The sequence below is a fragment of the Protomyctophum parallelum genome (assembly GCF_964188405.1).
Source record: "Protomyctophum parallelum genome assembly, chromosome: 8".
Lineage (NCBI taxonomy): Eukaryota > Metazoa > Chordata > Actinopteri > Myctophiformes > Myctophidae > Protomyctophum > Protomyctophum parallelum.
The window spans coordinates 24,039,632-24,064,955 of record NC_139703.1 but is presented as its reverse complement, the minus strand read 5'-3'; the positions used below and the strand labels follow the sequence as shown (position 1 = coordinate 24,064,955).

The 25,324-nt window shown below is 43.0% G+C and overlaps 3 protein-coding genes across 6 annotated transcripts in view; 2 read left to right on the top strand and 1 right to left on the bottom strand.

The window, feature by feature from the left end:
- Positions 1 to 823: 823 nt before the first annotated feature.
- Positions 824 to 2,414, bottom strand: bcdin3d (BCDIN3 domain containing; the record flags this gene model as incomplete). The annotated part of the gene is made up of 2 exons (XM_083771083.1): positions 824 to 1,449; positions 2,199 to 2,414. The coding sequence occupies 2 exons, from the start codon at positions 2,412 to 2,414 to the stop codon at positions 883 to 885; spliced, it is 783 nt and encodes a 260-aa protein (XP_083627209.1). The 3' UTR covers positions 824 to 882.
- A 582-nt stretch (positions 2,415 to 2,996) lies between these two features.
- On the top strand, positions 2,997 to 6,965 carry manbal (mannosidase beta like). 4 transcript variants are annotated; one of them, XM_083771292.1, is made up of 5 exons: positions 2,997 to 3,136; positions 3,354 to 3,529; positions 5,894 to 6,077; positions 6,246 to 6,552; positions 6,624 to 6,965. In XM_083771292.1, exons 2-3 carry the CDS (start codon positions 3,377 to 3,379, stop codon positions 6,005 to 6,007), a joined length of 267 nt encoding a protein of 88 aa, XP_083627418.1. In that variant the 5' UTR covers positions 2,997 to 3,136; positions 3,354 to 3,376; the 3' UTR covers positions 6,008 to 6,077; positions 6,246 to 6,552; positions 6,624 to 6,965. The 4 variants fall into 4 exon arrangements, with proteins under 4 accessions (XP_083627418.1, XP_083627417.1, XP_083627416.1 ...); XM_083771291.1 differs by having other exon boundaries at positions 5,894 to 6,073; positions 6,246 to 6,965; XM_083771290.1 differs by having other exon boundaries at positions 6,246 to 6,965.
- A 1,097-nt stretch (positions 6,966 to 8,062) lies between these two features.
- LOC310863275 (proto-oncogene tyrosine-protein kinase Src-like) overlaps positions 8,063 to 25,324 on the top strand; it is a 32,514-nt gene continuing 15,252 nt past the window's right edge. The window contains exons 1-3 of the mRNA XM_083771488.1: positions 8,063 to 8,492; positions 19,096 to 19,392; positions 21,713 to 21,812. Of these exons, the coding sequence (XP_083627614.1) occupies positions 19,104 to 19,392; positions 21,713 to 21,812 (389 nt within the window). The 5' untranslated portion in view covers positions 8,063 to 8,492; positions 19,096 to 19,103. The remainder of the gene's footprint in view (positions 8,493 to 19,095; positions 19,393 to 21,712; positions 21,813 to 25,324) is intronic.

The following is a 25,324-nucleotide window of genomic DNA, read 5'->3' as shown; positions in this document are numbered from 1 at the left end:
GACGCACTTCTCACCGGGATCCCTAGCAAGAGCATGCAGAGGCTCCAGTACATACAGAACAGTGCTGCTAGGATCCTGGTGAGTGTGAAAACATGAACACATCACATCCATACTCCACTCCCTTCCTGTCTCCTCCCCGACCACCTGAGAGCACCACAGTCCATAGATGCTTTTTAAAAGAGACTAGAGACCTTCCTTTTTAGCAAGGCATCTGCCTAGTTGGACTTTTAAGATGCCCTGTGTGCTTCTTTTAACCTTTTAGCTGTTTAGGTGATCACAGAATGTTGTAATTGTTTTTCTTATTTTTCCTAAATACTGAATCGACCAACTTAAACTGGCGTTCACATAACCCTGAGTAGACGATTAAAGGACATGAAATTCGTGAAATACGGAATCCCTTTATTCCAACCAATTCCTTTCCCCTCCACCAGGCGGGTGCCCTACTAACGGGTATCCTACTAACCCTAACCCTAAAGTAGTCTGATTTATGGGATGTCAGACTAACGCGTGCCCCACGCCATCAGGCTGACCAGGGGGAAGACGGTATAGAGACCAGGATTACTGCATGGTTTTGTGAGGGCACTGCCGACACGGGGGAGAGAACACACCCACAGCATAGAATCGAACCTGGGACCTTCCAGCTGTGAGGCGACGGAACTACTGACTGGGCCCCCTGCAAAGGTAAAGTAGCGTTTAACTTTTTTCCACCACATACAGTATCACCACATAATATATGATTAATCTAAAATGTCCCACTTTCTATTCATGCTTCTCCACTTTATTTGTAAAATCAGGTAAATATTATCATCATCTTACGCTTACGTCACTAAAAGAACAGATCAACAAGCCACAGCTGCCCCACAACAAAGTACAAAATAGGCTTCACTTCCGTCTGAACAGCAACAGCCTTCGGTCCCACGCGGTGTTGCCGAAGCTTTGCATGAGCTCCATGCCACAGCGGCTCTCTAGATGTGCGCGGGCGTGCTCCGCCATGTCCCCGCGGATCTTCAGTGTCTTGAAGTGGTCAAACTGCGAGCGGCCTGCCTTCTTGAGCCGCCGGGCCGCGGAGCGGTAGCACTTCCAGGGCTGGGCCTCCAGGAGGAGATGCTCGCTGACGGCGGCGAGGCGAGACAGCAGCTCCAGCAGGGCCTCGTCGCCGTGGTTCAGGTGGACCCACATGGTGACGGCCAGGCACAGGCACACGTGGAAGCGCGAGCATCCGTGCTGCTCGGCGTAGCACTGCAGGCGGCTCTGGCTGTCGTCCTGGGTGACGTCGAGGTGGACGAAGGAGACGATCTGAGGCAGGGGATTGTTTTCCTGAGCCCGTTGAATGAGCCTCTCGTCTAGATCGAAGCCCATGATGTGGAGAAGACTAGTGCCCTCTGCTTTTTTCTCTCCTCCTTCAGACGAGGCCTTCGTCAGATGTCCGGGCAAAGCCACAGTCAGTTCCTGTTACACAATGGAGAGAATAGAGTGAAGCGAACACAATAACAAAATAGATAGACAAGCACTCAAGTTTTTCTGGTACTTTTTAATTTGTTTCTACTTTCAGAATAGCGCAATTCACCATGCTACATATTAAAAATCACACACGTGTGAACTGAGTGGTGCAATCCCCCCCCCCCCCTCTCTCTCTCTCTCTCACTCTCTCTCATTAGAGTCACTACCCCTCTCACTGTTTCTGGCGCCCCCTACTGCTATTATTAAGTCACATACTCGTGCTTACACAGACACACACACAAACAAACAAACAAACAAACAAACAAACAGGTACGAGGACATTGCAAGCTGGTTGTAGGAGTGGTTGCACCACTCAAAAAAACTTCACTGATCATGATACTCTATAGCCTACCTACCATGACTAACAGTGATACTGACCGTGGTGGCATGACACTGACCATGGTACTGGAAAAAAATAAGCCTGCTACCTGCACACTTATCTGCTCCAATTTATCAATGACGTTTCGAGCCAAGGCTCTTCATCAAGTTTGACCTGATGAAGAGCCTTTTATTAGTTTTTCTGATGTCACTTTCTAATCCAGCACCTCAACTAAGTTATTACTGACTGACCCCCCCCCCCCCCCCCCATAAATAAATGAATAAAAATAAAGAAATAAATAACTGATCATGATCATGATTTGATCAGTACTGCCCAATAATAACACGCCAATTGGAAGTTACATGATAACAACACATACCCCTGAATTACATCCCACGTCGAGGATCAGTGTGGGCTGATCATGGCTGGCGTTATAGCCCAAATCCTGAAGAAGTGTCGCGGGAATGAGACTCAGACGGTTCTCGGGTGGATTAAACGTGTAATAGTTTATGAAGTTGCCATAAGGCGCAGCACCTGGATCATTTCTTTCGTCGATTTCTTCCGGACACAAGTCCTCTGTTCCGCATGCTGCCATCTAGCCCTGGTCCAAGGCTTACAGCGAGCCTCTCTCTGACAGCCTGTCAGAGAGAGGCTCGCTGTAAGCCTTGGACCAGGGCTAGCTGCCATCGCCGTACGTGTGCATCATCAAAAATAATTCCGTGTAGGAACACACTGAGTCACCTAGGTTGTGGACCGGCCTTTTTTGTGCAAAGCAAGGCAAGGCAAGGCGCATATAACATTTAAACCTCCTGCGGTTACTTTCCGAGGCTAGCTCATATTAAACAGGGCAACTTATATCTCATTCTCCACTATAACAGTCTGTCAGAAATAGTCGTCCAGACTCGTACCTGAAAAAAGTGAAAATAATAATCTATGTCCCCCCCGGGACCCCCCCCCCCCCTGATTTATAATAATAAAAGTGTTTTGGTATGAAATCCCACATTCCGAGTCCTGTATCATGTGTGGACAGAGATGCAGCCTGTAGAGTATAATTACATGAATGCAGCAGACAAAGAGAAGAGATTCATTGCAGGAGGAACGACGCGTCCCTCCTCCAATGAACAGCTGCGCTCCTACCGGATGGATCACACATGCACATGACCTCATTTCCGAATTCCGACTCCATGGATATTTTCCTCGTTGATTCCTTGGGTTTTTCCCCCTCTCACACATAATCTTTTTACCCTTGTTGTTTTTCATATTTGGTCTAATTTGATTTACACATTCTAGCTACAAAGGCAAGCAAACACCGTCAGGGTAAGTTGTGTTTTCATACGTTACCTAACTATTATACTCTATGGGAGATTAATACAAACATAGCGGCAACATTTGAGTGACCGTCCGTGTTATCCACTCTGCAGTGAGTTGATACATTCTGAAGCATGCGTGGCAGTAAACAACATAGTGCACATTAAAAATGCACACCATAATGAGCCTTTTTCCCGTCTTACTTTTTATTCAAAATATGCATCAGAAGCCCAACAGAGCAGGACCGTCATGTCTGCAGAACTGGACCTGTCCCCTCCAGACGTCCCCGAACCGACCTTTCTAGAGAGCCTCCTGCGCTATGGACTCTTCCTGGGAGCCATCTTCCAGTTGATCTGCATCCTGGCTATTCTCATCCCTAACTCCTCCAAGGGACCTGAACAGGTAGACAGTACCCAGAGAATAATATAAAAACCACACCCGTGTGACGTGAGGGGCGCTCTAATCATTGTCATCAAGAATGGTGGTCCCTTATTTGCCAAGGGTTCCCACTGACATACATGCCGATTTGCCCATTCATTGTTAATGGTGTTTAATGTTTGTGTTCAGACAGAATCCACACTATAGCCGTTTATAGCTCCCCTCAAAAAATATGCTATTCATCAAAAGGGTGTCACTGGGAATAATCCTTTGTTTTGGCATACAGATCCATCTACAGTTAGTTTTCTGAAAACCTTCAAATATGTATTATAACATTTCAAAAAATGATGTTGCTATATACTGTGTGTGTGTGTGTGTGTGTGTGTGTGTGTGTGTGTGTGTGTGTGTGTGTGTGTGTGTGTGTGTGTGTGTGTGTGTGTGTGTGTGTGTGTGTGTGTGTGTGCGTGCGCACGCGTGTACTCCAGTTCATAACTTCATAAGCAACTGCGCAATCGGGTCATGCACTGTACACCCATGTAGTCCTATGACAAAAATAATTATAGTCCAGATCCAATGAAATCCAATGAAACTGGTCAGATGACCAATGATATCCAATGAAATCAACAAGAACTGGAGCACACACAGCCCAGGAAAAAGGTGAATAGAGCTTCAATCCTGCTCCTGCCACCAGGTGCCTCCCACGGCCAAAAGGCAGGGGGCGAAAAAGTACTCACATTTTGTGCTTAAGTAAAAGTATCAAAACCTGCAATGTAGAACTACTCCATTACAAGTGAAAGTGCAGAATGAAAAATGCACTTGAGTAAAGGCACAAAAGTATTGGCATCAAAGTGTACTTAAAGTACCAAAAGTAGAAAGTACACACTATGCAGAATGTCCCATTTCGATGTGTAAAATGTATTAAAATATTTTTTAAATAGCAGATCTACAAGCTCACACTGCGTCTCTTTGCGAACGCATTGTGAGCTTTAGATCGGCTATTTTCAAATGGCCGAAGTGTCCAAGTTGTAGTGGCTCTGTCAGCTTTCAAACAAACAGACAAAACTCACTGATGCACCCAGACTTGGGCTGGGGAAGCACCCTATAATCCGACGGACCATTGCTCCGTTGTTTTTGTTTGCATATTTACTTCGCCATTAAAGTGCATTACAGAACAGGCATTCTCCTGGCTGGACTGGTAAAAGCCGTATTTCCACCCAGGTGTATAACCATTCCCAATCACCCCAGCCTTGATATGCTCTCTCTGCTCTGTCAATTAGGCCTGGGGAGGCGGTGTCTATCAGCCAATAATTCAGTGAACTAATCAATTCAATAAACAGAAATCATAATAATTACATAAAAAAAAAACAGTTAAATGGCTTCTGCAAAGTGTTTAATGTACGTTTTGTAGTAATAATCAAAGTAACTAACTAATGTTTTCAAATAAATGTAGTGGAGTAAAAGTACAATATTTGCCTCTGAGATGTAGGAAGATGCAGATGAAGATGTAGGAGATGCAGAATGCAGTGCAACTGGAAATGTTTTTATTTCATTTATTTATAAAGTGAGATGGGTAGATAGTATTGTCACAGAGAGGGAAAATGTGTATATGCACAGTAAAAATCCAAATTGTCAGTTAAATTAACAGTCAAATTATTACGTTTTCAGAGTTCTTAATAACATTAAACGAGTTAGCCAACTCTTCTGCAATATGTCACCATATCATTGTGGTTACTGTGTACTGCTGGTTACATAATTGGAACAACAGGAATGTATTTGGACAGTGGAAACAATGCTGAGAATAGCTAGTGGGTTATTCTTATGATAATGTGAGATTTCTCAATAAAGTTAATTAAAATAAATTCAATTCATGCCTGTTAAACTCCCCTCTACATATCTATGCTTAAAGCATGTTACTCGAGCAGGAATTCCCAAAGTTGGCAGTTTCAACCCTTGGGGTGCTCAAGCTGTTTCTAGGGGCTGAATGAGAGGAAAAATGCAATGGCAATTCTTTTCCAAGTGATATTTTTTAGAAAGTAAAAAACTAAAACTACTTTTGTAAACTGCTTAAACCCTACATATACTTTGTGGCCTTGTGGTTAGAGTGTCCGCCCTGACTCTGGGAGGTCGGGGGTTCGATCCGCGGCCTGGTCATACCAAAAATGGGACCCGGTGCCTCAGCATCAAGACCCTGCGACATAACTAGGGTCATGTCCAGGGGGTGTACTTGTACATCAAGCTGCCTGAGTCACACTACAGAAACAGGGGAGATCGGCTACTGCCCTATGAGGCTCGGCAAGGCTGACTAATACTATTCTGTATCTTACTAATGTGTTAATCTTTGTGTTTGCATGCATGGAGGTTTAAAGCGTAATGTGTCTTGGTCCACAGGAGGAGACAACAGAGGCCACTGATGGGAAGACTGCTGAACAGATGAAGAAATCTAAAGGACCCGTTACTCAGATTCGCCAGAAATTAAAGAAAGAGAGCAAAAAGAAGCGGTAGATAAGAGTGTGTGTGTGTGTGTGTGTGTGTGTGTGTGTGTGTGTGTGTGTGTGTGTGTGTGTGTGTGTGTGTGTGTGTGTGTGTGTGTGTGTGTGTGTGTGTGTGTGTGTGTGTGTGTGTGTGTGTGTGTGTGTGTGTGTGTGTGTGTGTGTGTGTGTGTGTGTGTGTGTGTGTGTGTGTGTGTGTGTGTGTGTGTGCGCGTGTGTGAGTGTGCGTGTGTGCGTGCGTGCGCGCACAGTTCATTCAATCAATTGCTCTTTCATTTCAATCACTACATCAGTATTAAGCATTGGTCTGGTCTCAATTGTATACAAGGCTTTTGTGATTTTGAGCAAAATGTCATGAATCTTTGAGTTGTGGGACCAGTGGGATGATTGTCTTTTTTAATATGTTGAACAAATTGGCCTGTCCCCTTCTTCCATATGATGCAACATTTTTCTCTGCAAACTGACCAATAAATATCCAAACATTGATATGGCTGTTTATGTATTTCCTGTGCTGAGCATGAAATGGGATGAGTCAGAATGAGGTCATATTCCTATTATGTTATCATTTAGCTATTGAAAAATAGCAGATCTACAAGCTCATAGCACGCCACCGAGTGGCGCGCTACGAGCTTGTAGGTCTGCTATTTTTTTTTAATTGTGAAAATGTGGTGCAAATCTTTGAATATATATATATAATTTCAGAGTGAACGTTTATAACTCAAATCTTTGCTTCTGGGGATCCCTGCAACAACATATTTCCAGATGGGGGTCGGCAGCCAATTACATAATACGTTTTGGGGTCCTTGACATGAAATATTTTGAAAACCACTGACATAGAAACATGAGGTTTTTCAGAAAACTGTCATGATTTAGAAGACATTCGTAGAATCGTCTAAAGGTCATGTCTAAATGGGTTTATATTATTACACTGAATTATAGGCTACAGCTACACCACGACATCTTTGGTGTCGTCCTGTGATTCCTGTCCAAACATTTGGGTCCAACTGTAACGATCATCCCACATTGTGTTTGTGCGTAATAAGTCTATGCAATTGTGAATGGGTGATGCCCAGAGCCATTGAAATACGACAGTTATGACAACTCCGTTCACTTCATGGGGCCACTCCGCAATGGCGGCTCTTCTACATAGACTTCTATATTGTGAAGATCATGGTCAAGACAAGAGTGACCTTAGAGCAGTGGTTCCCAAAGTGGTCCTTGGGTCCAAGGTTCAGGGGTCTGTGAGGAAGTTCCAGGGGGTCCCCAGCTAAATGATAGTTTGGAACCAAATGGACCCTAACAGGTCCATTTGGTTCCATTTGTAGGCTACACTCAAGAGTTAAATTAACATTGATTTTACAATATAAATTGGGGTCTCAGAGAGAATAGAAATTCCATTAAATGGGGGTCCGTAGACTAATTCATGTCAAACTCTGGGGGTCCTTGAAATTAAACGGGTTGCGAATCATTGATAGAACCATAACAAGTCTTCTCTTATGGGGGTACCTGGCATATATTTTCAAATGGGGGTCCGCAGGCTGATAAGTGTCAATGTGGGGGTCCTTGACATGAAAAAGTTAGAACCAGTGCCCTGGCACTTGGCAGAATGCACTGAACTGGACTCGGGCAACAGCCCAGCTTTAATGATCTTAAATCCCTTTATTTTAAATCGTTTTTTAGTAATAGTACAGCATAAACATTACAGAGACTTCTGAGACTAGTTGACACAATACAATACTTTAAAACATGTCATGTTGCACACATAGCTTTTCTTATTTGCGCCGCCCTCGTTGAAAACAATGTATTTCAAACTCCTGCTTGTCACACTCCAGGGCTGCATGAACCGTTTTCTGACCCCTCAATGTCGTAACACTCAGCAGCTATATGGCTCTGGTGATGATGCCTATGCATACTGTAACGTGCGTACACTGAGCTACACTGTACACACTCCCATTATTCCACGGCAGTACGCGATTCTCGACATCACCAAAGCTACGCATACGGCGTAATCCAGGCTCCCCTATCACATCTGTGCTTTCTCGTTTCGTCGTCAGTGACTGATGCATAATAATGCCCGTGTCTTTTCCCTACAAGGCATGTTTCCACTACAACCCTCTGATGTGGTGGTGGGGCTACTACACGATTCCGTCGTATGAATTGACCGCGGCGTATCGGCGATAGACAGCCCATCATCCTGACTGACTGTGTTTTCATTTTTGGAATCCGCTGCTTTTTTTGCTCCGCGGCGACCACAGGGATCTTGTGCTGTGCCCTCCTGTGCTCCTGAAGCCAGGCGATCCTCGATCGACATGACCTCTCTATAGTCGCTGCGCTTCCGAAAATGCAACTAATGTGATCGTGATTTAGTCTCTGGTTCCTCCGTAGAGCTGGATACCCGCTTCAATTGCTTCTAATGAGGACAGCGACGAGAATTTAATTTGATTCCTTTGGCTGCGCGTCTGCAGATTTTTGGGATAAATCTCAAGACGCGTTTAGAGGTGAGTGTATGAGGGTGTTTAGCGTCGGTACGAATGCAAGCATGAGGGCCTTTGTTGGCGTCTGTGTGTGTTCTACGAATCAATTGTATCCGAACGATTTGATATCTCTTTGAAGTGGGTTACATTGTTTCACAAATCATCACACAGTCCCATTCAACGTTTCATTTGACCAGTGCCACTATACTATCGGGTTACAGCTGGCTGGCAGGCTACGTACAGTGTTGTTGACGATTTTGCAGTCTTCATAAGATGCGTAGTCTACAACTGGGAATTGTTGAATTCTTTCGCACGCACAAACACAAGCGGAATTTGCGGAAAATGGCATAGTTTCACAAAAATAACCACACTGACCATCGACATTCAAAATGGAGCTGTAACAGCACCTGTTTTGATTCATCAGGCCGCATATGCGCTTGCACAGACAGCGCTGCATGTATGTGGGCTGCAGACGATCACAAACATACCATGTCCTATCACTTTCCCGTTCACAAATCTCGCATGGCATGTTAACCTACTGAATGTGAAAGGGGCGAGCACGGTTTGGTGGTGTAATATTTGATTCCTAATACCCTGACGCTAAAGACCATCATTTTGACAGCTGCTATTATGTCTACTACCCCACCCCACCCCTTCTTTGAATATATAGCGTCCCGTTCCATAAAACAACCGGCTGTTAATCCCATACAAATATCAATGTAATTAATCAATATGAATTTGGCTATATAGCTATGGTCTTTTGCCAAGTTTCAACAGATTCCCACAGGGAGCGGGAATCAAATCCACTGTACTGGGATGAGGGAAAACATGGGAAGCCGAAGCCCATTTGAATGGCCAATGTAAACAATGGGCTTGCCTTTGATCATCATGTAGGAAATAAGAAAGAAATATGCCTTTAGTTTAAATGGCCTAATGTCATAATGTCCTGACTATACAACAACTTGCCCATAAAGAATGGTTTAGAAGCGACTTGTCTTCAGACTATTAGTAGCCTTAACGTTTTAATGTAGCCTATATACTCATTCAGAAGAAAAAGGTGCAATGGGAAAATGATTTTAATGTAATACAAAATTATATCACGTATATGTTCAATATTGTAACATATCATTTGTCAGCTACAATCTTTGATTGATTACCATATGTCCCTTTTGAAACCAGACAATGGTCTACTACTCATGTACTACACCAATCCAATCATCTACTGTCATTGCCAGAATATAGGCTCTTCCCCAAACCCTGGATGACTCAATTTGGAACTACTCTTCCTCCTGTGTCTTTTTCCAACCCCCCCCCCCCCCCCCCCACCTCCTACTACTTCACTAAGTGGAAGAAGACTCAATCAGTCCACAGTCCTTCCTCATTGTCTGCCTCTAGAACTAAAATTGGCAGCTGGAACTGCTGCTGCTGCTGCTTTTATAGAGACGGGCCAGAAACGGAAGGAAGTTTATCAGCATGTGAGCCGCACACATTGTGTTCGCCTCTCGTCCTCGTGGTGTGGCTTTGGCTGTCATTTTCTGTCTGTGTGTGTGGCTGTGTGGCACAGCTATAGGGACAACTAGATGGGACAGCCAGATATTACGGACAGAGGCTTTCCCAGAAATCAGTATAGTCGACCGCCGAATGGTCCAGGAGAATAAGAGCAGGGGAAATGGTCCTGACACCGCTGTTCAGATCGCAGTAAAACTAACTGGACGTGTGCTCTGTGTCTGCACAATAACCTCTTTAGTGTTCATTTAGCTTAACATACAGTCTTTTGACACTTTAAACACAAATCATGTTTTATTTGTGTGCTTTTCTTTGACCTGCTTCACAGCAAACTGGCCACAATAAAATATAAATCCTTAGTGGTAACACTAAGGACACATATAGGGTCCCTTGTGATTCAATTTGTAATATGCCCATCGGAGTTAACCCATTTTGGTGTTTTAAACATTATGTTATAATTTAGCTATTGAAAAATAGCAGATCTACAAGCTCACGAGCTTGTGGGTCTGCTATTTTTGAAAAATCGTGAAAATGTGCCTCAAATTTGGAATATATTTTTTAACTCAAATCTTTGCTTCTGGTGGGTCCCTGGAACAACATATTTTCAGATGGTGGTCGGAGGCCAATTACAGATCATTTTTGGGGGCCTTGACATGAAATATTGAGTGATATAGGCATATAGAAACATAGATACGACATTTAGAAGACTTTTTTTCCCCAGGCCTAAATGGGTTAAAAGAACACTGAGGATTTTAATGTGCATGCTCTTTGTGACCCCCAGGGTTATATTTAGCTGAATTGTGTGTGCATGTGATGTTTCTTTAGGATTAAAAATCAATGTAAAGCTATATAACCCATTCGCATGACTCTCAATTTCATGGTCAGACATGACACTTTTATGCTGCACACTTTTATCTCTTCTCCCTGTGATTCTGTGTGCTTCCTCTGATGGCAGAGAAAGTGGAGAAAAAAAACAAGGATTGTTATTATAATTGTCCTATCAGAAAGAGATGTTATTGGCTGAAGCTTTGTGTTTTACAGTTTGAACAGTTACAATCTGTTATGACTCAGTGTAGTTTGTCACGGCCAAATGTGATGAATAGAGAGGACTTCTATTTAGAATTCTGATAAAAGAAGAATGAAGAAGAATGCAGTGGTTCAAATATAGCGGTATAAAAAAGGGTTTCGTTGCATGTTAAAAGGTGAACTGAAAGCTGTGCCATTATGGTTTTGGTATGAACTGTTTGAGACTGTCACATAGTGGTGCAAAAGGGCTTTTTTTGAGGGGCACTAGCCCATCCTATGTCCAGCTTTGAGCGTTTGTGTGACATAAACACAAACATTGTCCCTAACCCAAACATTGAATGCCATTGACAATGAATGGCCAGCTTTGAGTGTTTGTGCAAACACAAACATCGAAGACGAAGAGGATTTGAGGATGCAAATTCTAAAATTGGCTGGAAATTTCCGGAATACGATGATGGGAGATGTGTCATTGTTTGAGCATCCCATGACAATTTTGCCATGGGGGTACCGTTGTTTATATGTTACTGGTAGAGAGATGTCAGACATTACATTGTGTATGTTACATATACATTGTATATATGTTACTGGTAGAGAGATGTCAGACATTACGCAGCACATTCATTTCATTTCATTTCAACCTTTTATTTAGTTCTCGGAGAACACACTGAGGGCTGGGACCTCTTTTTCAACAACAAAACACAACCATAATGTACTTTCTCTCTCTCTCTCTCTCTCTCTCTCTCTCTCTCTCTCTCTCTCACACACTCTCACTCTCACTCATACACATGCCAAGGTGGTTCTACAGATTATCTCTAAGGCCTGACTCACACCTTCGCATCTAGCATACAACATTAATGCATGCTAGATCTATGAAGGTTTTGTTTACATCTTCCCCCAATGCATTTCCAATGGAAGTCACATGGTTTGACACAACATTTGTGTTGTACGTCTTTCGGCTGTGTTTCGACTTCCCCCCACCCCCTCATACAACACAAATGTGTCAAACCACGTGACTCCCATTGGAAATTAATTGCGAGCTTGCATCAGTAAATAAGTCTCATGCATCAGCTAGCTATACATCAGTCTGTTGTAAAGGTGTGAGTCAGGCCTTATAGGCATGTGCACAGAGTCAATAAACACACACGCACACCCTCACACACTTCCACAGCGAGACACAGTGACAACACAGGTTACAGTAGCAGTTAAACTCTGCTACTGTACTCCTCAACTCCTTGAGCCCGAGGGTTCTGTGGGACTATCGGGGGGTAAATAATCCGCTCGAGAAGCAGCCAATGAATTAAGTCTTTATTATTCTCCCAGGTTTTTTGATCCATCCATCGTCCATCTCCATACCATGCAGCTTCAATGACACCCCCCCCCCCAGGCAGAATCATCATGGGCATCTATACTGAGATGAATGTGATGCTGGTCCCTGCGTAAAAGTGCAGGCAACACCATACATGGAACCCCCCAAAACCCCACTCCCCTCCTCCCCTCCGTTCTAGCTTCTACACAGTGTGTGTGCGTGCGTGCGTGCGTTCTGGTCCTTCCGCATTCCTAGTACTGGCTCTTGGTGAACGGCAGTTAGCGTTTGTGGATTGCAGACACATTTCTATGGGTCCCTTAATTATTTTAGTTTCCTACATTTTGTTTTTAATTATTATTATTTGAGGACATTTATAAAAAAAACATTCCCAAAAAAGCTAAACATTTTCATGAATTAAAAAAAACGTATGTTTTCTCAGTAATTTCAAGAAGAAATAAAATAAAAATAAAATAAATTCTATAAATTAGAACAATATTTAAGATAGTAGTGAAAACATCTGAGCGACAAGCTGACTACGCACTGCGAAGCCATGCGTTGTGACTTGTGAGCTTGTAGATCTGCTATTTTCACTTGTTTGGACCCCCCAGGCAAATATCAAATTTCTGTTTTGGTCACGGGCTAAAACATTTTGGGAACCACTGGGCTAGAGGCCACCACACCCCCTCAGATGCCAAGACAGGCTACTTAGTATTGACTAGGCTATGTGTGAATGCATGCTTACATCTGTGAAAGATTCCCAGGACATCATAAACCGCAACATAATTGTGACAAGTTGTGAGCTTGTAGATCTGCAATCTGCACTATAAAAAATATTGTTCATGAATCATAATCAAGGAAAAAGTTTAGTGCTGTTTAATTGAAGTCATACATACTGCCCAGCACCATTTGACTCGTGCTGGAAATAATGTGTTTTTAACTAGTTAAACTCTGTACTTGGGGTACTCCATTATACTTACTTATACTCTTCGCCCCCAATGAGGCATAAGGCATCGATAATGTTCCTCCATCTATCACAGTCTTTTCTACCTCTCTGCTCTACACCAAAAAAAACCATAAAGGGACTGTTTGGATCAATTTATTTTGCACACACAGTTACAGGCCCATATAGGGTCTATTTGGTTCTAAGCACATTGAGTCCTCGCTTGTCGTGTGAAATGTGCTGTATAAATAAACTTGACTTGACTTAACTAGTGTCAATCATTTAGCAATCATTTAGGACCCCACCTTCTAAGAACCACTCCTGTGACTGTGCTTGACTGTTTGAGAACCGTTGGTATTTTCCTGCCTCGCCTCTCAAGTTCATCCATATAGAGCGTCGCAGTCCCGCCCCCTCAAGAGACCCGGAAAAGAAATCCCCGTTCATTTTCCTCATAGACTTTTCAGAAAGTATTAAAGAAGTTTACGCCGCGGACAAAGCCAACTCTTGTCGTGACAAAACATGACAATAAACACAATGTTTTGGGCCAAACAAAGAATTCGAAAGTAGAAAAAAACGGCAGCTTACAACACTTTTTTTGTTGTTTTTCTTCTTTGTAATTATTTGTTTGGTCCAAAATATTGTGTTTGGTGTCATGACTTGTCACGACTCACGAGTTGGCTTCGTACGACGCTTAAAAGGTCGTTTCGAAATGTCTATGGGAAAATTGCATTGGGAATTATTTCCTGGGCCTGGCGTCGTCATGAAAGGGGGCGGGACTGCGACGCTCTATAGATTTAACTATAGCCCCTGTTTGATCTAAAATAAAAGTGGTTCTACTACTACTGCATGTGGAGGTGCTCTGATCAGATTATTTGGGACCGACTTTATGCGTATGGGGAAATTTTTTATATTTCTAAAATAATTATGAAAACCTCACGTCAAACAAAACTGTTCCTGTGTGTGTTGGGGTTAGGAAGTCAAGAATGTTTAGGCCTGTCACAAAGAGGCAAAACGACATTATACTATATTTATATCATTATTTACTTTTATACCACTTGAATGGTATAATGATCGTTACTACTGCCCTTTTTGTCTTTCAATTGATTTCTATAGCTCTGTATGTCTGGCTGCTGTGTATAGGTCACTGAGCAATACTGGTGCTGTGAGGCAGCAAGGTCAGCGTTAATAGGCCCTGCTTAAGTCCTTGGGGAAAGACTTTTAGAAAGTGCTCCTTCAACAGTCAACATGCCACGGGGCCAACAGTTCAAATGGACAGCACTTTGAACTTAAGAGAGGTCGGGGCTGAAATAACTGACATAGCAGACCAAAGGATGTTACATGAGTTGTATAAAAACCTGATGTATGGCTTGTAGTGAGCTTGTAGATCAGCTATTTTCACTACAGGACACTGCCATACGAGTACACGTTTGCCATTTGTGGATGTCATTTTAAGATCCAGTTCACTGTTGCATGATGCACATGATGCACACATAGTAGTCTACTGTATAGAGCTATTTATTCCCTACGTAAGATATTAAATCATTTGAAAAACAAAATTATGGTTAAAAAATAACACAATGGACACTCAGGCATGAAGGAAGCATGAGTTCAAGTCCGTTGGCGGAAGGTGTGTAGAGCCCAGGATCACATTAGACGATTGACACAGGGGTGAAAAAATGGGTTACAAAATCGTGGGATAAAAAATAATAATAATAAAAAAAAAAAAAAAAACTACTACAGGCATGAAACCAAACCAAATGTCCTTATTGACAAAATATATAACGTAAATATGAAACATAATTATTATTACCTGTCACAATAACATAATATTCCTAGCTGCTACCAATTTCCTGCACGATGGTCTCCTCCAGCGTGATGATGACGAATGAATTGGTCACAGACCCCCCCCAGACCACGTTGAGTCATACTGTGTACTGTGGCTGGCGTCCCCCAGCCCCATCCTTGTCCTTAAATAACAGGGTGTTTGTGTTCCAGACAGTAGCTGGGGGGCAGTATACCAACCAGACAAGCCCATGCAAGTACATTACCGATGCAACGATAGCCTGGCTGACTGTCCTAATGGAGGCGCTTTGCCCCATGCCCGCATTGACCCGTCTTGCCCTGGAATACTTTTAACTAAAGAGCCCCGACCGGGACGCAAGATCTTCGCGTCCCAAATCTTGGAGAGTATAGCTCAGCAATAACAATCGACACGTTTTAAGACACGATATTAGACAATGAACAAGCAAAAACAATGAAATATAAAATACACACGAAAAACGGACCGACCAATCAAGACATAACATCTTACTCACACTCACGATCGTTCTGAGCTTGTAGATCTATTTTTGAAAAATGTTAAAAAAGGTAAAGAATTTTTGGACACACGAGCTGCATAAGTGCCGATATACCGAGTCAAAAGTCAAGTAAGGGGCGATTTTGGGGCCGGTTTGCTCGATATATATATCGGCCTTTATTTGACTTGTATACTGTATCTTGTACACGGATATATCAAACAGGCTCTGCTCTCTAGGCTCATCTCTGTGTGAGTCAGAGGTGCCTCATCGCAGGATACACTAACCCCCGACTGGGTTTTTTATCACAACCTGGCAGGGGGTGATTAATCAAAGCCTGCATGTTCATACATGTAAACTCAAAGTCGTGTCACACACATGTGCGCGCACACACACACACACACACACACACACACACACACACGCATGCACACACATACATACACACGCATGCACATTCTCAGTGAGCTACAGTTTACATACTGTATAAACATAATGATTTGCCCACCCACACATCCACTCAGCAGGAGCCTTTCCTTATCTGAAAGGAGACCCATAATATACCTGCATAACAGTTCTCCTCATCAGTCACTCGTCTCAGCCACAGTTGTCTGTGCATGTAGAGCAGTGGTTCCCCAACGTTTTATAGCATGAGACCTAAAAGAGCAATAATTGGAAGTCTCCCCCGGGGACACAAACTTTACAAAAATTACGAATTAACCACTTTAAGGCACTGCGTAATAATAAAAAAGGGATATTTGCTTGCCACAAATGGGTCCCGTCGACCCACTGTTTGGGAAACACTGATACAGAGCACCCAGTATACTATACGCTACAGTACATGTTCTTTTTTTACAGTCAAAACAAGTGTGTTAACTTGAAATTACACATACAAGCACGAGTTGCACATAGAAGGATGTGAGACAAAACTTGAGTGGGAGAGACATGTGTGTCAGAGTCTTCACTCTAGGGGGGGGGGGGGGGGGGGGGTGTGTGAACAGCTGCTCACACGCATGTTGACCGCATCAAATCTGTGTGGAACAGAGAAGGCCACCATTCACAAACGGAAACAAATACCAGCCGTGTGTGTGTGGCCGTACGGCTTTGTTTCACCCATTTTGACCTGAGATCAGATTCTAAAAATGTCTTCTATACATCCTGACAGTTTTCTGAAAAAGCCTATGTTTCTATGTCGGTGGTCGATTTTTCAAAAAAATAGCAGACCTACAAGCTCGTAGCGTGCCACTCGGTGGCGCGCTATGAGCTTGTAGATCTGCTATTTTTCAATGGCTAAAGCATAGCATAATGCTAACACCCAAAGGGGTTCCCGCCCCCAAAATAGATTAAACTGGCCCCCGGGAACGGCCTATACTACTTCCAGTGAGGAATGGTGTATTTGTACTTGTGGGCAAACATATCGATATTATATAGATAACGTTACAGTATATGAGACTAGATATCGTATGGGGCTTTCTATATCGTAATATATCATGATGTGCCATAATAAGTGTTGTCTTTAACTGGTTTTAATCACCAGATTTTTTTTTAAACTATTTTATGGTTTTAATCACCAGATTCTTTTTTTTTTACAATTTTATGATAACATATGAATTTGCTAAAATAGCCGATATATACATGCTCAAAATGTGATGCGATGCAATGCGTCGTGAGCCTGTATAGATCAGCTATTCATGAAACGTTAAAATCTAACGAAAAATATATGTACCTACTGACTGTCAGTATACTGTACAGTATACAGTATTGACCCATTTTGGGCGGGAACCTCTTTTGGTGTTAGCATTATGTTATGCTTTAGCTATTGAAAAATAGAAGATCTACAAGCTCATAGCTCACATACGAGCTTGTAGGTCTGCTATTTTTGAAAAATCGAACGACTGACATAGAAACATAGCTGTCAGGATGTAGAAGACATTTTTAGAATCTGATCTCAGGTGAGAATGGGTTAAGCAGGGAATACACTGATGGAAGCGGTAGCAACATTCAGTACAGCTTGTCTTATTCCCACTGTGCCTCCCTCTGGATCCTCGTTTGCTGAGCAGATCTTTATTGATTCACAGCAGACTGACTCAACAGACGGCCATGACCTTGAATCTATAAACCATGTGTGTTGGCCTGGCTGTTTGTTTCAAGGTGCCCCTATAGCTGTCCAGTTGCATTTGCATTCGAAACGGTCGCAAACAACTTTTGGAAGAGCTCCAGCTAAGGACACTCAGTCAGTACTATTAGTAGGCTATACACAGTAAAATCCTGTGATTTACAGAGTGTCTCCGTGAAGACACCATTGAACTGTAAGGCCTATATCCAACCGCCGATAGGGTTGCGCCAAGACCCACCCTTGCAGATTGATTGATTGATTGAAGTATTTATCAACAGTTTGCAGAATCACAGTACATTTCCATACAAAAACTGCTAACTGTGTTGACGACACCATGAAGCATCACACTTGTTTACAACAGGGTCCACCATTTCCAATCCATCAGCACTGTTTAATGCAATTTATTTGTGCGTATTATACGTATTTTTTTGTTGTTGAATTTCTGATGACAAAGTCAATGTATATCCATAACATAAGTGAGCAGCCACTCGGTGGCGCGATACGAGCTTGTAGGTCTGCTATTTTTGAAAAGTTGTTAAAATGTGGCGTAAATCATTGAATATATATTTCAGATTGAACATTTTTAACTAAAATATTTGCTTCTGGGGGGGGGTCCCTGGAACTACATATTTTGAGATGGGGGTCCGTGGCCCTATAGAGATAATTCTGGGGGTCCTTGACATGAAAAAGGTTGAGCACCGCTGACACATAGAAACATGGGTTTTTCAGATTTTTTTTAGGATTTAGTCCAAAATGGGTTAAACAGTGCTGCTAGGAAGGATCTTGGCACAACCCTATCAGCGTTTGGATACATATACAACTGTATGTATATCCTGAATGTAAACTGTAAGGGTTTACATTCTGATTTTGAGTGCACGGAGGGGGAAAGGATGACCTTAAAGACTGACTGCACGTCAGCTAACGGCCGACTATAGAGGGCTCTTCTTCCAGGGAGAGAATGAACAGCCGCCGTCACAATAAGTTCCCCTTCCTACAGTCGGGACACAGTTTAACTGACTGAATCGCATTAATTCACTACTAGGGCTCTCTCACAAGTCACCGTCATGACATTTTACTTGACCATGAATTCCCCCCCCCCCACCACAGATAATTGTGATTTAACCGTGTGTTTTTTTGGGGGGGCATTATTGGATCATGTAAATAAAATACAAGTTACATTTCGGTTTGGCTTTTAGGCTCTGTGTGAAGAAGCAATGCGCACACACAGGGCAGAATAGATATTTACTGACGTAAACATTCTCCATTCATTAATGTCAATGGGAATTTAATGTTTGTGTAGAACAAAGTTTTAATAGCTGGATATAGGAGGGGCTAGGACCCCTCAAAAAATAGTGGAAATAGCCAATCTATAATTAATTAAGCTCACAACAGGGTGCATCTACCTACTGTCTGTCTGTCTGTGTCCGATCTCCACCCAGGTTTGCAGATGGGGGCGGGTAAGAGCAAGCCCAAGGAGCCGGGCCAGCGCTCCATGAGCCTAGACGGCACCATTGGCAGCGGCTCCGACAACAGCGGGCACCTCCACCACCTGGGCCCCTCCCAGCAGACGCAGACGCCCAACCGGAGCCCTGCCCCCGTGGGGACCGGCAGGCGAGGGCACCAGGGGCAGCACCACCACCAGCACCCCGCCCCGACCAACACTCCCGAAATGGCTCTCTTCGGAGGGGTGGATCACACGAGCTCAGTCACGTCCCCTCACAGAGGGCCCCTGGCAGGTATAAACGCATTGCAAACGCACTGGCGGCGGAGCGGGATGGGAATATTTTGGAATGGGTATTTGAATTATTTTTAGAATGTTTGTCGGGAGCGAAGGAAATGGAACGAGAGACTCGGCTGTGATAGGCGGAATTGAGTATTGAAGAGATGTCAAATAAGAATCATTCAGGTGTTGGTGATCAATCACGCATAGAGAGAGATAAAGCACCCCATTTTAACCACTGAAACCCAATATAATTCACTTAGCTCACTGAGCACAAGTGAGACTTCAAGGCAGCCATATAGGCTATGGCTATGAAGCAATATAGCACTAACGAGCAACGGATAAGGGATCTCTTAAAGGCAATGGTACGTGGACTGGTGATTGGTTTAATTATTGTAACGCCCAAACCACACCTGTATAATATAACGGGTAACGGAGGTGTTTTAGGGATTTAGACAGGTAACCAAAATACCTACTTTAGTGGGGGGAACACCCCTTCCCCCACTGCTAAATCCCAAAACAGTGTATTTAGAAAGATCAGACGAAAATGGAAATAGCCGATGTGATGCGACATGTGACACTTGGGTTCAAGTTATCATTCAACATTGAATAAAGTGCATGAAGCTATATGTTTTTTGGCATGAGTTAGAGGTAAAACTATTTTGAAATGAATGTGTCAGTCTGGAGATAGGTTGAGTCAAACGTGTGTGCGTTGAGGGACAGAGAAACCGACCACAGCTACATTCTGAGGCAACGTTAAGTCAACCGTGCACGATATCGTTGCATACAGACCTTGTATGACCAAAACTGTTACTTTTCTGGAAATGGGAAAAAATAACACGTTCTTAATTACTTTTCATTGGTTCTTCAGTATTTATAAAACCCACACAGACAGACAATCTACCAGCAACATGTCGCGATGTCACATGTTGCGAGCTTGTGAAGTGGCTATTTTCTGTACTTTTGCATGACACTGTTGAATGACGAAGTATAGGGAGTCAATTTACCAAAAAGGTTTGCCTAACAGCAATGATATAATATCGCGGGCGTCATAGTCTAACGAGAAGTGGGTTTGTTCTGTGTGACGACTACTAATGGAAAGAAAAACACATCTTTCAGACTAGAAAAGTGTGAAATTAGACCGCAAGACATTAGCCTGTAATGGCGTCTAGACGTGGCAGATGGCTAGGTTAATTTAGCGCCGCGCGGAGCGATCAGGTCCTCCGGCTTATCCCATTCTGAACGGGAACCCATTTTGGTGTTAGCATCATGTTATGCTTTAGCTATTGAAAAATAGCAGATCTACAAGCTCATAGCGCGCCACCGAGTGGCGCGCTACGAGCTTGTAGGTCTGCTATTTTTGAAAAATCGAAGAACGACTGACATTTTTAGAATCTGATCTCAGGTCAGAATGGGTTAATCAGACCAGTGTGTGTCCAGTGGAAACCTCGTATGAATCTGATCTCAGGTCAGCTTATAGCCGGCTTGTTTCTCCTGTGCGTCCTGTTAAGTGGATCGATGGATGGTTGGAGAGTTCCCAGTTTCAGCTCGCTTGGCTCATTAGAACGTGGAAGATGGAAAAGCTACGCTCGCGCACGAAATGTTATGCCATATAATACGACGACTTTGTCCTTCATGGTTGATCAGACCACCATCTGTGTAAAACGTCAATATGTCTCATTAAGGCTCTTGCCAATTATTGTGTTATAGAACTGGGAGCGGCGGTTCAAGTTGTTTTACAAACACATTCATGAACTGCTGCTGCTGCTGCGTATGATTTCGCCACCCTAAATAAAGGAAACCATTATGAAGGTCTATATTGTGGAAGTTGGCTTGTGAAGGATAATACGTACTGTACAGTATGTATAGGCCTACAGTAGAGACATTTTAAGTGGAAGTAGCCAGTATTTCAGTGAGGGCTGGGCAACATGGACAAATATCACATTAGGTTGGACCAAATTCCTCAATATAGATATTGTGACGATACTATTGTATTTTAGCGATTAATCTACATTTTATTCCATTTTACGATTCTCTTAGAACTTTTTTTTTTAAAGGCAAAATTAGCAGATCTACAAGCTCAAAGCGTCGGATCAAAGATTGTACCTTAAGTGATTAAAACCAGGAAAAGACAAATCACGATGCTATACGATATCCACAATCCCCAGACGATATCTAGTCTCATAATCACCATAATTTGAAATTATAACATCAATATATATTGCCCAGGTGTTCTTGTGGCAGTTGAACTGCTAATAGCGCATGTTATGGGGAAGTATAGCTTTGTTCCGTAAAGCCATGCGTTTTGAGTGTTTGTTTCTTCTGTTTCCTCGTAGGCGGTGTCACCACATTCGTGGCTCTGTATGACTATGAGTCACGGACGGCGTCCGATTTGACCTTCAAGAAAGGCGACCGGTTGCAAATTGTCAACAACACGTAAGAATGCTCGCTGTGTGGATGGCAGACGTCAAGCTCCAGTTCACACACACACACTCACAGATACACTCACACGGGCGCAGATGCAGATAGAGTCATCATCTATGGCTGGCAGATGAATCTAAATGAGCAATTTCATAGATGCATGCGGAAACGCATGTTCACAGCCATGCACACAAGCTTGTTGAGCTGAATGAGTTGACACACACACACACACACACACACACACCCACGGACACTCACACACTGTTACTATATAGTTGTGAGGACATCGTTTTAGGATGCCAATTTTATGAATCAATAATGTCTCACAATGCATCGCAGTGTGACACATTGTGAGTCACATTTCTAATAGGAGTATACAACAGTTCGTTTTAATTGATTCTATAAAAAGAATCAATAACTCAATAAGATAATAAGCTTATTGCGACACGTTGTAGATCAGCTATTTCACTATTATAGAGCGTCGAAGTCCCGCCCCCTTTCAGAACCACCCCCATTCATTATTTTCCCCATAGATGTTTCAAAAAGTATTTATTTAAAGACCTTTCGGCAACTCGGCTGTTGGCTTTGTCCAAGGCTTACAGGTAAAGACTTTTTGAAACGTCGTCTATGGGGAAAATGCATGGGGAATTAATTCCTGGTGCCCTCGTCGTTCTGAAAGGGGGCGGGACTTATAGAATAACAACGCTCAGATATAAAGAAAAGCTCGCTTCTCGATGAATACCGCAACAGACACAAGAGAAGGTGCCAGTGATATTGTGTTGATATGCCACGCCGCACTATACACTGCATAATGTGATCCTCTAGCCGTCTGTCTGGGCCAGTGGTTCTCAATGTGTGGTCCTGGGACTCTCGGGGGTCCCCAGCTAACTTAGTCAAATATACATTTTTCTATTTTTTCCTGTTTTTCATGTGTTTATGAGGCGACAGTACTTCATTAAGCCCCTTGGTGTGGTTGTTATGTCATGTGTTTATGAGGCGACAGTACTTCATTAGGCCCCTTGGTGTGGTTGTTATGTCATGTGTTTATGAGGCGACAGTACTTCATTAGGCCCCTTGGTGTGGTTGTTATGTCATGTGTTTATGAGGCGACAGTACTTCATTAGGCCCCTTGGTGTGGTTGTTATGTCATGTGTTTATGAGGCGACAGTACTTCATTAGGCCCCTTGGTGTGGTTGTTATGTCATGTGTTTATGAGGCGACAGTACTTCATTAGGCCCCTTGGTGTGGTTGTTATGTCATGTGTTTATGAGGCGACAGTACTTCATTAGGCCCCTTGGTGTGGTTGTTATGTCATGTGTTTATGAGGCGACAGTACTTCATTAGGCCCCTTGGTGTGGTTGTTATGTCATGTGTTTATGAGGCGACAGTACTTCATTAGGCCCCTTGGTGTGGTTGTTATGTCATGTGTTTATGAGGCGACAGTACTTCATTAGGCCCCTTGGTGTGGTTGTTATGTCATGTGTTTATGAGGTGACAGTACTTCATTAGACCCCTTGGTGTGGTTGTTATGTCATGTGTTTATGAGGCGACAGTACTTCATTAGGCCCCTTGGTGTGGTTGTTATGTCATGTGTTTATGAGGCGACAGTACTTCATTAGGCCCCTTGGTGTGGTTGTTATGTCATGTGTTTATGAGGCGACAGTACTTCATTAGGCCCCTTGGTGTGGTTGTTATGTCATGTGTTTATGAGGTGACAGTACTTCATTAGGCCCCTTGGTGTGGTTGTTATGTCATGTGTTTATATGGCGACAGTACTTCATTAGGCCCCTTGGTGTGGTTGTTATGTCATGTGTTTATGAGGCGACAGTACTTCATTAGGCCCCTTGGTGTGGTTGTTATGTCATGTGTTTATGAGGCGACAGTACTTCATTAGGCCCCTTGGTGTGGTTGTTATGTCATGTGTTTATGAGGCGACAGTACTTCATTAGGCCCCTTGGTGTGGTTGTTATGTCATGTGTTTATGAGGCGACAGTACTTCATTAGGCCCCTTGGTGTGGTTGTTATGTCATGTGTTTATGAGGCGACAGTACTTCATTAGGCCCCTTGGTGTGGTTGTTATGTCATGTGTTTATGAGGCGACAGTACTTCATTAGGCCCCTTGGTGTGGTTGTTATGTCATGTGTTTATGAGGCGACAGTACTTCATTAGGCCCCTTGGTGTGGTTGTTATGTCATGTGTTTATGAGGCGACAGTACTTCATTAGGCCCCTTGGTGTGGTTGTTATGTCATGTGTTTATGAGGCGACAGTACTTCATTAGGCCCCTTGGTGTGGTTGTTATGTCATGTGTTTATGAGGCGACAGTACTTCATTAGGCCCCTTGGTGTGGTTGTTATGTCATGTGTTTATGAGGCGACAGTACTTCATTAGGCCCCTTGGTGTGGTTGTTATGTCATGTGTTTATGAGGCGACAGTACTTCATTAGGCCCCTTGGTGTGGTTGTTATGTCATGTGTTTATGAGGTGACAGTACTTCATTAGGCCCCTTGGTGTGGTTGTTATGTCATGTGTTTATGAGGCGACAGTACTTCATTAGGCCCCTTGGTGTGGTTGTTATAATGTGCAATGAGTCAACGTCTTCCCTTTTTCTTTAGGGTTTCTTCCTGGAGGCTGAAACCTTGACAGTCAAACGTGCCAATGAAACTTAACAGTGATATAGTGTCATCACAATATCACCCGCTCGCCTAACCCCTCCCCCTTTATCATATACAGTAACAACAGCTGTGGGTGGGCGCTTCAGTTCAGGTGGATCACCACCCACCACCAGGCAAACCAGGCATATACTTAATGAACAAGTCCACATAAAAACGACATTTTAACAAATACTGTACACTTTTTTTGGAAACAATTCTTCCACCTTATATAATAATAATACCTGATTATTATGTTTTGGGGTGGAAAATAATTACTCCCATCTTTAATATAGCATAAAAAATACAGTTTAAACACTTTTATAACTACTATTTTATACTTGGCCTAATTGAAAATACCTGACCTACAAGCTCACGTGTTCACAAATCTTCTCTTATCCCATTTTGGGGCGGGAACCCCTTTTGGTGTTAGCATTAGCTTTAGCTATTGAAAAAATAGTAGGTCTGTTATTTAAAAAAAATCAAAGAACGACTGACATAGAAACATAGCTTTTTCAGAAAACTGTCAGGATGTAGAAGACATTTTTAGAATCTGATCCCAGGTCAAAATGGGTTATTGGAGTTCCCGCCGTCACAAAATCATTTCAGATAGGGGGCCGTATGCAAAATGTCCTGGACATGAAAATGCTTGAGAACCGCTACTGGTCTTTTCTTTGCAGCGTGGCTTGATGTGTCTCTCTGCTGTGTTTTGATGTGTCCGCTGTCTCTGTTATCTCTCTCTTTCTCAATGCTTCATGGTTTCTCCCAGGAGAAAGTACAGCTTCAGGTTAGTACGACTAACACTTCATAAAAAAATGCAGTAAAAGTCGCACAGGTACTTGGGGGGGTGTGTGTGTAGTGTGTGTGTGTGTGTGTGTG